Source organism: Tachypleus tridentatus, chromosome 4 (assembly GCF_004210375.1).
Source record: "Tachypleus tridentatus isolate NWPU-2018 chromosome 4, ASM421037v1, whole genome shotgun sequence".
Lineage (NCBI taxonomy): Eukaryota > Metazoa > Arthropoda > Merostomata > Xiphosura > Limulidae > Tachypleus > Tachypleus tridentatus.
Genome location: NC_134828.1, coordinates 83,918,194 through 83,932,063, shown reverse-complemented (window position 1 = coordinate 83,932,063; position 13,870 = coordinate 83,918,194). Strand labels below are relative to the sequence as shown.

General features: G+C 30.0%; 1 protein-coding gene across 1 annotated transcript in view; it reads left to right on the top strand.

Annotated features, from left to right (window-relative positions):
- Positions 1-10,192, top strand: part of LOC143249586 (DNA-binding protein RFX2-like) — a 114,125-nt gene extending 103,933 nt beyond the window's left edge. Inside the window, exons 17-19 of the mRNA XM_076499701.1 lie at positions 3,864-4,072; positions 6,821-6,974; positions 7,166-10,192. Of these exons, the coding sequence (XP_076355816.1) occupies positions 3,864-4,072; positions 6,821-6,974; positions 7,166-7,423 (621 nt within the window). The 3' untranslated portion in view covers positions 7,424-10,192. The remainder of the gene's footprint in view (positions 1-3,863; positions 4,073-6,820; positions 6,975-7,165) is intronic.
- The last annotated feature ends 3,678 nt before the right edge of the window (positions 10,193-13,870 follow it).

Here is a 13,870-nt window from a genome sequence, read left to right as displayed (position 1 = left end):
TTTTTTTCATGCTAGAATAACTGTAGATTATAACATGAAAATACAAATGTCTAGTCTAAGTAACTTAAGCCTCATAACGTTATATATTTATAATTTTTTGTTATATTGACCTTTTAGTTGTGTCTGGCTAACATTACATAACTTGCATTGACATGGCACATGTACACTCTTGTTTACCATTTCCAATGACATAAAACTGACCTTTATTCTTTACAAAGTGATTTTGTCTTGGCATTGTTTTAGTGGACTAGTATTTTGTAACATATAGTCACATTTCAATTACACATTATACATGTAAACATATTACTATTTATAAATAAACTATTAAACTTTTTTTTTAAATGTAGAACAATAAATAAAGCACAATTATTTCTTCTAGCTATGACCTTTGAACTCTGTTGCTGCTGGACATAGGTTGCTAAGCCTTTTAAACTTTCCCATGTGCAGGATATGAAAAGAAATATTGTTTTTTTAGGTTTTATATATACTGTTGAATAACCAAAAAAATCATAAATTACTATATTGATACCATAAAATTCCACTATAATTTATCAAGTTTAATATAACTAAGTTGTATTTGGGTCTTAAAAAATATGAAACTTGGAGCAGACTAAAGACACAATTTACCTTCTTGGAATCTTGTCTTATCAAAAGAATGTGTCAGCCTTTTAACAGAATAAAATGATTAATAAAACCACAAGAAGGAGATGTTGAGCTGTTGATTTGTTATTCATAGGTCATATATAAGGGACTGTTTTCAAAAATGGAAATAGGTGAACAAGGCTGCTGTACTTGATTCAGTGCATAAGTCATTTCTCAGCAAACAAAAAATGTTTTTTATTTTGTATTCTATTGTGTCAATATTGATAAATTGAATTCCTATTTCATACAAAACTACAGACTTAATATTTTCATTTCATAAATACCTAATTTTAATCAGTGTTGGATTCAAGATACCATCTGTCTCAGAAAAAGTGATATTTAGGTGTGTTCTTTTAACATTTACTTTTAAACTAAGAAATTAATTTATATAAAATATTAAAGTTTGAATTATAATATACAATTTGATACCAAAATTGCCAGTGTTATTCTTTTAGATCCTGCCAATTATTGAAAGTGAGAATTGAGTGGGAATAGCAAAAGGAGTTAGCTGTGCCAGTGTAGTTAGTGCAGTACGATTAATGGAAAGTAGTCATACGCTGTGTAAATGTTCACTAGTAGTACTAAGTTGATGGGGTATATAGACTGGTGTGTTGTGTGTGTAAATTTGTTTTAGAAATGCTTAGAGAGTAAAATTAAGATTGAGATAGCTACTGGTATTCATATAAAGCTATAAGAAATAAATTTTCAGTTCAAGAGAATGTTAACTTTCACTCAACACTTGTTTAAGGGCCCCTTTTCACTACTTTTTTTCCAATGAGGTAATGACAACACATACTTCACTATAAATTTCAAATTTTGTCCTGGCAAAAACAACTTAAGCTTAGCTTATAATCATTTATACTTCAAATGTGATTTTTTTTTTCAGTTTTTATTATTAGGATGATGGTGTGCACCTGCAATCTAAGACTGTTGATGTGCCACTGAAATAATCATTTCATGATATAATTACACCCTGTAACAGAGCCATTCTGGTAAAAATAAATCTCTTAACATTAGTCTTAACTCATCTTTGTCACTGACAAGGATTGACTTGTAACTTCTGGTCACTTCTTTTAAACCAAACTTGCCTCATAGACTGTTTGTCATAATTTAACAGAAATTAGCATATTATTTGGAACCAATGTGTAACTTGTTTTTTAGATGAGTAATATTGTATAGTAGAACCTTGATTAATGGACAACTTAAAACAAAGGGCAGACCTTTTCAATCTCTCTCTTTTTTTTTCTACTGTTTGTAACCAAAATATATCTTGCAGTAACAGGCACCTTAGTATTCAGGATTAAGGGCAGTGTCTTTAATCTTGTTCTCTCTACAGGCACTCAATAAAGAGAACAGTTAACCCTTTTGCTGTAGGCAGTTTAAAATGCACATGTCCTGATCTTTCAGAGACTTTTCATAATTTTATTAAATAACTTTACTATTACTTATAACACTAAGTATTCAAGGTTTTTTTTTTCAAAGTAATTCTTATTTATTCTTCTATGTTTTAATAAAATTAATTAAATATATAAGAATTTGTGAATAAAGAGTGTTTATTGGTTGATGAATAAGTTTGCTGGAAAGGAAATAGAATTTTTTATATTTGTATGCCTGTATAACATAATACTAAATTCCAAATATCCCAGAAAGATGAAAAGTATTTAAACACTAACAATGTTTACTGGATTGGCTATGGACCATATGCTAGATTCACAGATGTGAAGTGCAGTCTTATTACTCTGGGGAATTCTTGTTGTAAACACTGCAGGATACATAAGCTGATATGTTCTGCATCTTGTTCTTGGAGCAGGGGTCAAGTCATCTTATTTCTCTGTGCATGCTTTGTTGCTCTTGAGAACATGTAAACATCTAAAGTGTCATGTAAACAGTCTAATGACACAAGCAGTGATTTGGTGCTTTATTTTCAGCAAATTTGACAATAAAATAAACAGAAAATAAATATGAAATGTTCAGTAGTTCAAAGTTTCAAGAGTTACTTTGAAACTTTATGACCAATACTAAAGAAAAAAGAGCACAGCTAATCTACTCCTGAGACCTCCTAGTCTCATGATTTTGATATCTCAGAATTTTTCCTTCTAAGTGCACCTTAATCTTACAAAAAACCTCTTGCTAATGAAGTGGATATCTTTGATGTCAATTACTGGGTTGCAGAAGTAGTTAGAAAGACAAAACCATTAACTGTATAGAAGTGCTTCCACTTCTGTGGAATCAAAGTCGATGAATAAATTCCAACAGTTCTTGGTGATGATGAGAAAGACAGCATTCCATTTAGTGAGCTGATGGTGTGTTTGTCAGATAAAACTAGAAAAGAAGGAAGTTTTTAATGCTGCACTGTTTGCAGACTGGACAAAGATGCTCCAGCCACAGAACAACTTCAAGAGAGTTGGGAGCAACAAATTCAGATGACACAACCCCTGTATTAACATCACATCATTTGTGAAAGCACAACAGTGGAATTGAAATATATTTACAAAAACGTGTATATTCTTTTCCATTTATTTAATGTTTTTACATTGTTCATAAAAAGAATGCTTACATACATGTAACAAAAATGGGTTTTAATGCATATACCAAACAAAACGGGGGGGTCTCAAAATTCAGAAATTTAGTATGGCCAGCATGGATTCCAGGTTTGTGTAACTCATTTTTGATATTAATGGCACTGTGCTAAAGAGGGGATTTGATACAGTCAGAAGGGTGACCTTAATGTTGAGGTCTACTGTATTATATTTTTTTTGTTTTTTAATAATACTGAAGTGCTGAGCTTATTTCTCAATGTGAGCTTTTATGATTCTTTAAAAAACATAACATACAAACAAAATCATATTTGTTTGTGATTCACCATAAAAGTAGACAATAAAAATAATTTCACTAAGTTAACAGAAGAACGTTTATTAAGCAAGATAATAGATGGGAAATACTAATCTTGATTTTCGTTATACTAACAGTTCACTCCTGAATGATATTCATAATACTGTAGGTTATTTAGGTACTGTTATTTAGGTGTGTAAAAATTTGATATTATTAACACATTTTTATAGTTTACTGTATTTATTGTTGGTGTATCACATTTTTATACTTTTTTTTTCAAAACTGAGTACCTGAGACAAATCTCAACAATATTGGGATAAAAAAATTAATATTTAATATAGACTTTCAAAAGAGCTTTTGGTACAAACCACATTATTATATTTTTATAGGAGCAAGCTTCATGGGTCTGCCAGTGTGAAGATGAAATGGTACAGCGTATAGAACAAGACTTCAAGGTGACTCTTCAACAACAAAATTCACTTGAACAGTGGGCAGCTTGGTTAGAGGGAGTAGTTAATCTAGTCTTACAACCCTTTAAAGAGAAGCCTGATTTTCCCAAAGCTGCTCGACAATTCCTTCTTAAATGGTCATTTTATAGGTGAGTTGATGATGAAGTATTTACAACTATTGATTAAGCATCAGTTATTTTCTTAATGTTGTCATTAAAATCAGTCTCGGTCATGGTTACAACAGAAGCATCAGTATAAAGCTGTGAGTTTACTGGAAAGTACCAGTGATCATATCATGTGGTTTAAATTGTTTACCAGTTTGCTTTTGGTGGATACTGACAAGTAAAGTATGCAGACATTGAGTGTGTCATATTAAAATAATTTTGGTGTCTCACCATGTCATTACAGTATGTCCAATTGTACTCTGTCTGATGACCATGCATTTTGACAGTTGCCCAGCAGCATAGTTTGTATTGCAAAATGCTCTATTCTTTCCTTAAGATTTTCATACTCTCTCCAGTGTATAAGGACAGTAGTTTTGTAGCACTCAGTTGAACAACTTGATTGCAACCAATTCTATAAGCATTGCATCCAACAACTTCAGTAATATATCTTTTTATGGAATAGCATAAATACTCAATTCCTTTTTGAGATGCTTGAGTATGGAGATCCTACTTGATGATGTTGTGTACATGACATAATATCCTTCGATATGCATCATACAATTTTGAAAAAGTGAGACATGTAATTGCAATTCACCCTTCTACTGGGAGTTATCATCCTATACCTGCATGGATGTCTGTACCTCATGGCTGTTTGTTGGATTTAGAGTAGAACCAATCAACATAAGTCCTCACACATGTTTATGGTTGACTGTATTCCTCTCTTAATCATACTTCTTCTGTGTTGTGAGTTACAGTGGAAGTAAGGGGAAGGGGGATTGTTCCAGTTCTGTCCTTCTTTGTTATTCCTCATTGTATCTTATGTCACAGATGTTATTGTTTTTGGATGTTCATTTGGTCACTCTTGCTGCTGGGAGAGTTGATTTTTATTACATAGGTATCCTTTCAATACCAATTGCACAGTTCTTGTGGATTACTTTTACCATTGACCTTTGTATTTATGAATTCTTACCTGTTACAAGATGCTTTACTTTTATTACTATGGCTGGGTTACAAATTGCAGATCTCTTTGTGGATGGTCCTGATGATCCACATTCCTTCATTTTCAATGCTATTTGGTACAAGGGTCATTCCATGTCAAATCATCCAGGGGGCTACAGGTGACCCCAACAGAATGCCTTGGAAATATTCACATGTGCTCATCTACCCATATAATGAAACATTGTCAAAGATTACATCAATATCTCTAATAGTTTCTGATTTACAGCCCTGTAAAATTTAGTTAATTTTTTGTTATTTTTGGCAAATTCATTTTTGGGCAACTTTAGCTTTAAAGCTGCAAGAGTAATGGTAGTAGAAGGCTGAAATTTGCTACACTGACTGAATTAATCTCACAGAATTCAAACATGGTCTCAAACCAAGTTTATCTCTCTTAGGATTTCAATAGTGAGGCAGTAAAATCACCTAAAAACCCAAAATCGTAAAAATAAAAGTTTATGTAATAAGCCATAGCTCTAAGACAATGTGATACAAAGCTGACTTTTGTTTTCTAATTTCCTATAACATATCAGTTGATAAATCAGCAAATATTGTAATTAAAAGTCTATTAGATCTCCTATAAAAAACATTTAGTTGCATGCAACTGTTTACGATTTAGCTACAAATAGCCCTATTTCAGGCCACAGTTTGACCATGTCACCAGTTATTCAGCCTTTTCAGATTTTTACCATATATTCTTACATCTCTGAATATTTTCTACAAAAAAAATCAGGATGGTGTTCAACCTACTTTTCGAGTTATAATTTTTAAAGTATCCTCTGACCATACGTTTTTTATTTAAAAACAATTCAATTTGCCCAAAAATAAAAAATTAATTAAATTTTACTGGGCTGTAAATCAGAAACTATTAGAGATATTGATCTAATCTATGGCAATTTTTCATTATATGGGTAGATAAATACATGTGAATTTTTTCAAGGCATAATGAGAGGGTCATCTGAAAAAGTTTCCAATATCTGGATGATTTGACATGTAATGACTCACGAGGGATATCCTCATTTTGGAAATTATGATTCTCTGATCTGAACACATACTTATGAGTTGAGTGCATGAATATTTTATGTTGGAAGAGGCAATTATATACCCTTCCTGGAAGAACTCAGTTTTCAGTGGCATAACATTACGTATCAAATTTCAACATCAAAATGTGGTTTTGATACATACCATTCTGCTGTGACTTTATATTGTGTGATTGTTAGATTACTTGCTTATGTGCATATTCAAAATTGTTTTAATATAATATAGTCAACCCTCTGTAGTTTAAGACTTGAACGAAAGATGTGACATCTTTTTGTCAACTGACATGTTTCACATTACAAGAAAGGTATTTTACATAACAGCTTAAAGTTATGTTAGGAGAAAAAATTTAACTTTTAATGTATTGTTAGAGAAAAGTGAAATCATATAAACTATTTTTGTTTATACTTTAAAATAAATCCTACAATAATGGACAGGTGTGTGTTTAATTAGATTTAAGTTAGTTATTATGTATACCTAATCATTTGCAATAAATAATACTTTGTTGCAAGTACATGGTTAGTCATCTGGAATAAATAATACATTAAAAGACATACAGTTTTATTAATTCATTATTCATATAGGTTTACACAGCTTCAATAAATAATACTTTCAAACATAAATATCTGTTTGCTACTTAACATTGATAGAGTATAATTATATATTTTTGGAACTGATAAAAGTATTGTTTCTATTTAGCTCTATGGTGATCAGAGATTTGACTCTTCGTAGTGCTGCAAGCTTTGGGTCTTTTCACCTGATTCGTCTTTTGTATGATGAGTACATGTTCTATCTTATAGAACATAAGGTTGCCAAGACTACAGGAGAAACTCCAATTTCAGTCATGGGAGAAGTAAGTAGATTTCCATATATTTATATATATACTGGTAGAAAATGTATACTGACAAATATCAGAAGATAACTAATGGATTGTGCTTAGTTTTAATGTATGCTTTCAAATTTCTGTAAATGAAAGCATAAATAGTACATATAGTTGGTATACTGAGCAGTTACTGATAAATCTTTGCATTTGTTATAATTTAGTTTATAGGACTAGGAGTGAAACTTGGTATGACATCCAAATTTCCAGGATTACACAGGAACTCCACTGATGCTAGAGAAAATGGATCATCAGAAGATATAACTTCCATAGATATATTACCTCACAGTTCAAATAGCAGCTGTAGCACTGGTGCCTATAGCAATGACTTGAAGGATTCAACTTCAGGTTTAACTTCCTTCCAACAAGGATTAATTGAACAAAGTCATCTAGACAGTAACATATTGTCTGAAGCACCTTAACTGGATATTGCACTGCCCCACTGTACAAAAACCAAGAACATTTGACCCTTTCATGGGTAGTTATTATTTAAGAAAGATCTCAGTTATTGAAGCTTTCAGAAGTGAACATCAGGGATACTTTGAACTGAACACCTTCGTGCCACGCTAGCAGTTACCTTACCAGAGATGTATTTTTTTCCGAAATAATGGACAAGTTTTGCATTTTTTGATCCTTGTAGTAATTGAAGTACCACCTATTTTATGAAAATCACAGAAATGTTTGTGGCTTCTTAAAACTTATTCACTGATGAAAACGAGCTTGTTTAACTGGGAAAAATAGTTCCTTTGAAGAGATCTTGTAAACGTGAGTACTGATAATTTCCTTAGTCATAAATGTGCTTCATTAACTAAATGGCTGTGTAAAAATATGAAACTGCAGTATTGTCTGCTGTGTGGTTACATATCAACAAAAAAAGTACTTTGTTGTGTTACTAAACGTTCCAGTACATATTGTACATGCCATAATATTATATATTATTAACAGTCCACATGAGTGTGGTGTTTTTCTATGTATTTGATGCCAAAGAAGTCACAAAACTATTATAGTGATAAAGCTGGATTATTATGTAGTCATACTTCATGAGTCATAAATTATAAATTTTTATTTAAACTCCTGTCTAAATGTGAACACACAATTGTTGTAGTGCTTTGTAACAAATATCTCCTTTAGAATACAAGGGCTTTCATTTTGCTAAGAAACCTTAATCTAGTTAAACTTCTGGTCAGCACAATATACTGATTAGAAACCAAGTTAATGGATAAGAACAAGTTAACAGTTGTTTAAAACATCTGTGATGATAGATTGATTATTTTTATACCAGCCAAGGAATATTACTTACACTACTAACAAATTAGCCCTATTTCTAGTGGACAACCAAACATTACTTAAAAGTTTGTGTAACTATCTCCATTATTAAGGTTTGTGTAAGCATTCATTAATGCACGTTTTCTTTAGTTGAAATTCAAATTAAGGCAGAAACTTTATTTTTTATTTAAAAGAAGTTCTGAGTGAAGTATTGTGATATGTATTGGAAAGTACTTACATTCCAAAATATTTTTCAAGAACTGTCTGACTGAATGAACAAATATTTTTAACTGAACTTTTTTTAATTGTAACTTGCTAAACTGACATGATTAAAACAAAGTTGAGCCATAAACTTTAAAAACTTTTAATTTTGAAATGACCCTCTGAATTTTTAGGGTTTTTACATTAAAAAAAGTAAGTCTTTGTCATTTATCTAAAGACGAATGAAACATATTTAATAGTTTTTGTTTTTTAATTGTGAAATTATATTCAATTTACTTGCAATGTTTATACAATTTAGGTGAAAGTAACGTACTGAATTTTTCTTTATTATATTTTTAAGATGTTTTAAATACACCGTAATACTTGACTCCAGTTAACAACAACAGTAGTAAAGCATGAAATATGTGTAAATTATTCAAGAAATAAAACACCATGATTAATTATGTTCAAGTAGAAAAATTAAAGTTGTCTTATTTTCTTGTACTTATAATTAAAAAAAAACATGAAAGAAGGATTGTTATGAACACTGATATTTGGCTGTGTAACTGGTTGTTTTCAGTTTTGTTATTTACATTACTGGTAAGATATATATGCTGGTGACAGTAATGTTTTTACAGTAAATGTCATTCTGATGAATTATCTCACTTTTATTTAATAATTGTTATTTTTAACTTGCTTAATATTTGTGATAGTATGACTTAACCTACGAATGTAATCAATTTTTTTTTTCCTAACAGAAGAAAATCAGTTGGTGATATTGAGTTTAAAAAAACACACCATACCTCTGTCACCATATGTACTGTAGATACAACTGAGCAATGTTCATGGTCTTCATTTATTGAAAATTTGTCGTTTTTGTATATTACTAAAATACAGCTTTCCCTAGATCTGTCATATTGGTGTTGAATTTATTCATCATTTTTTAATCCATTAAGTATAAATCTCGAATAACAAGTTTTTCGGTTAATAAAATGCATATTCAAAATAAGAAATGGGCCATAATCAATTAAATTGAATTTTGTTTTCTAAGTCCATTCATCTTTGACGGCCCAGCATGGCCAAGTGTGTTATGGTGTTCCACTCATAATCTGAGGGTTGTGGGTTCAAATCCCAGTCGCACTAAACATGCTTGCCCTTTCAGCCGTGGGGGCATTATAATGTGATGGTCAATCCCACAATTCGTTGGTAAAAGAGTAGCCCAAGAATTGGCAGTGGGTGGTGATGACCAGCTGCCTTCCCTCTAGTCTTACACTGCTAAATTAGGGGCAGCTAGCATAGATAGCCCTTGAGTAGCTTTACGCAAAATTCAAAACAAACAAACAAAACAGTCATCTTTGACAAAAGTTTAACTGTGGGACACTAGAGATTTGCCATTGCACTCTTCATGCTGGTTCCAGTGTCTTTGGTAAAGCTTAACATATCAAATTTTAACTAGCACTGAATTGTTCCAGACTTGTTTTTCTTTTGAATATACAGTTTATTCAGTATCACATCAAACATGGATTGTGTTCATTTAAAAAATGGATTTTTTCCTTTTGTTAGCAAAATTAAAGAAATGAGATATTAATTCAAAATACCAAGAACTTTGTAGTTTTGAATTATACTTTAGATTGGGATACAATAGCTAAGTAATGGGGGGAAAACATTAGTTTGTACTCTACAGTATTGTTTAAAATAGTTGAAATAAATGTGTTTATAAATTACATTTGTATGAAATGCCCTTCTTTATTTATATTTGTCAGTATTATATGGCAGAATGAAATTGTGTATAATTTCTTTTCTATTAGAAAAGTTAGAAATATTATGCAACTAAGTTTCAGTTATGGTGATGACTATAGTATGAATTCATATAATATTCTGTTAAACTGTATCCAAAAACAGAACTTCAACTAAATAGTAACTGTTAGGAAATACTTACTTTACCATATATAATTCAATCTCATGTTTATAATTTAGCTGTCTTGCATCTCTTTCTTTATTCATCCATTAGATTTACCTTCTATGTAGTGTTGATAGATTAGCATCACATTCTACAAGGATAGAAACGTTTAAGTTAACTGTCTTGAGATGCATAAAGTTTGTTTGAAAAAGAATAATGAAAACATATTTACCAATCCCAGTTTCATGAAAAATGCTATTGAAGTTAAAGAAACATTTATATTTCTAACAAAAAAAAATCCAGATATTAAAATAATTTTAAAACTTCTTAAGCTTTAAATGAGAGCCCAGAAAAGAGAAAATGACACATAATAACAATTTAGTTACATAGATGAATCATAAGTTTAAAAAATTACATCTTTTCACTGCTTAAATACCAGAATGTGAAGAACTTTGACTTAATCCTTCAAAATCAAGTGTGAATACATCTTCCACAAGTAGTGGTGGTTTGATATTCAAATATAAAAAGAAATGGACATGGATAATAAATTTTTATTAATACATTTCAGTTCTCCACAAGTTCTTGATTACAAAGAATTTTTGACATGCAAGACTGTCTTTACAGAATTGCCATGCTTACAATAAGAGACAATTGCTGTAATGTAGCCCAACACTATTTTATTGTAAAAATGAAACAAAACAATATTTCTGTACAGCAGATTACTAGATTGTTAACAATAAAGACAAATGGCATATTTATTAATGAATAAAGCCACATATAAATCAATACAAAGGTACCATTCACCAAGAAGAACCCCGGTTTATTTATAAACACCACTATTTCCTGTATATTAAAAGTATGTTATTCCTTGAATTTAGTTTTAAGATCTTTCAACAAAAACAATTTATTATTTAAGGGTTATTTTACATTTATCAGTTTTATATGGAATCCATATCATTTTCCAAAACTATCCCTTATTAGAAATGAACTATTAATACGCAAGTTTTGTAAGTACTGAAGAACTTTGATAGTTTGTATCCTGGCATATTGTTTTTTAAATAGAATGTTGCATTACTATCTAAAAATTGTTTTATTATTCATCAGATGTGGATGTAAATAAATTAAGCAGTGATGCATGATAGCTTCATAAGATACCTGAAATTATAACTTGGTGAATATGAATAATGTTTATAAGATACACTTAGTCACTTGTATTCAGCTAGAATGTTACAAACAAGCAAGTTTGAGATTTCTCATGAAATATACAACAATTTTTAAACATTGATTTTCCCTAAATTTTACAAATGTCCCTAAACCATACTATATGGATATAAATAAAGTATTAAAATGTACAAACAAAAGGAAAAAAACTACCCATATATTCTTGGAAACTACCCCCCCAAAAAAAAAAAAAAAAGTCCCAAAATTTTCTCTTGGAACCCATTAAAACTTGAGATCTAAAGATAATATTTTCATTTATAACAATATAAACTCTGTGATCTTATATTCTTAATAAAATACAGAACTTAAAGTTAAAAGATATAATAGATTAGTTTAATGTTTCATTTACAAAAAAAAGTTTGTTTTACTAACAATTTTCCTAAGAAATTCCTCCACTTAAAGTTGGCATATGTATGGTTGCAAAAAAAGAAAGAAAACTCATTAATATTATCATTATAAAACAAGTCAGTACTTCCAATCCTCTTATCCGATACTGTTTGTCTATCATTCAAGTCATGTACTGAAGTCATAACCAAATGCAACATAATGACACTGACGTAATTTACATTGTAGTTTGAACTGGACCTAACTTATTGTTACAACAGAACAGTTTATTACTGAAAATTACTACCATTTTAATCTTTCATAAGGAACCTACTGAACAGAATAATTAATATAAAAATAAAAAACACAGCAACTTTTACAGTAGGCCAGCTTTGATTTTAATGGTTGAAATATTTTGACCCTTGGTATCAGGTCACCATTAGATAAAAGTTACATTGAAAAAGGCAGTTGAATTTCAGATAATGTTACAGATTAATAATTTTACATTCTCTTAAATTCAACTAATTTTCTGAATGTTGCTTTTGTCTGATGGTGGCCTGATACTGTGGGTTGAAACATTGTAATTTTTATAATCAGAACCTGCCTACTGTAAAAATTGCTGTTATTGTATTTTTACATTATTATTACCATCACTTTTCCTGTTATGTTACAACAAGAAACATGATGACTAATGCAAAATTAGTATATTTTTGAAGGCTGTTTTACCTAATCCTATACAAATAGATAGCACGACTTTGTTTTACCTGTCTCATTAAGCAGTGCCATGCAATTTGTAGGACATTGCATTTGGACATAAAAAAAGTTGATGAATTTTAACAATCATTTCATATTGACACTTGGTATACTACAAAATGTTAAAAGATATAAGAGAGCCATTCTTAAACAGAAGGCATGAGGTACACAAGTCATTCTACTAACAAAAAATATTTCACCTTCAAACCAGTTATGAATTAAGTTTATGTCATTAGTAAAATAATATTTTTACTATACAATAATATGGCAAACTTCATTAAGCCTAAATAGCATACAAATGTACATAATATACATCAATTACTTTTACTACATCATATGAAACATTTGTCAGTAAACCATTACAAATACATATACCATACAATTACAAATGGTACACCAAACAAGGAAATATTTCTTGTAGGAAGGTAAAAGGTTGGACGGCTAGGTTACAATACAACTGTTATAATATTTCTAAGTTAACCTTTCTTTAGTAAACACCTGTCACTAATAAAGTATAATACAAGAACAGTTACATGAAATACATTGGTTTGTGTGTGTATATTTACTCAATTATTACACATGATAGGTCTTGGAATAATGCTTATTACAAACAAAGTTTAATAATCACATACAATGCATATATATACTGTGACAATAAAACAATATCTCATACAAGATTTAGAAAAACAAAGTCTAAGACATTTTTCACTAATTAGAGTTTTATTATAACTCAACCTTCTCAAAAGTACTAATTATATATTTGTACAGCATAATAACAAAATTCTTAGAACTTGTCTTATTGAATAATATATATTCAGGGTAAATTTAAGAAATAATTTGCAACATTGTTATTCAGAGCTTACTTAACCTATAAAATGGTATGTAGTTAAAAACAACATAGTATTAAGAAAAAAATAAAAACAATCTTACTTTATTAACTTCTTGCAACAAATCATGCAATATTATACAGTACTTGTTTCATAACAAAACGGATATTTTGTAGCACCAAGAGAGGTGTTACCAAGGTAACTGGTTACTATGGTTAATGTTAAAATTTATTACTGAGCTAATAGTTCTTTACATATATATAAGAAGACAGTTGACTTACTAAAGATAAATTTATACAAGTATCCTAAAATAACATTACGCTTTGATTGAATGGAAACTTATATCATTAGCTCTTACAGAAGACTTATGGTATGAA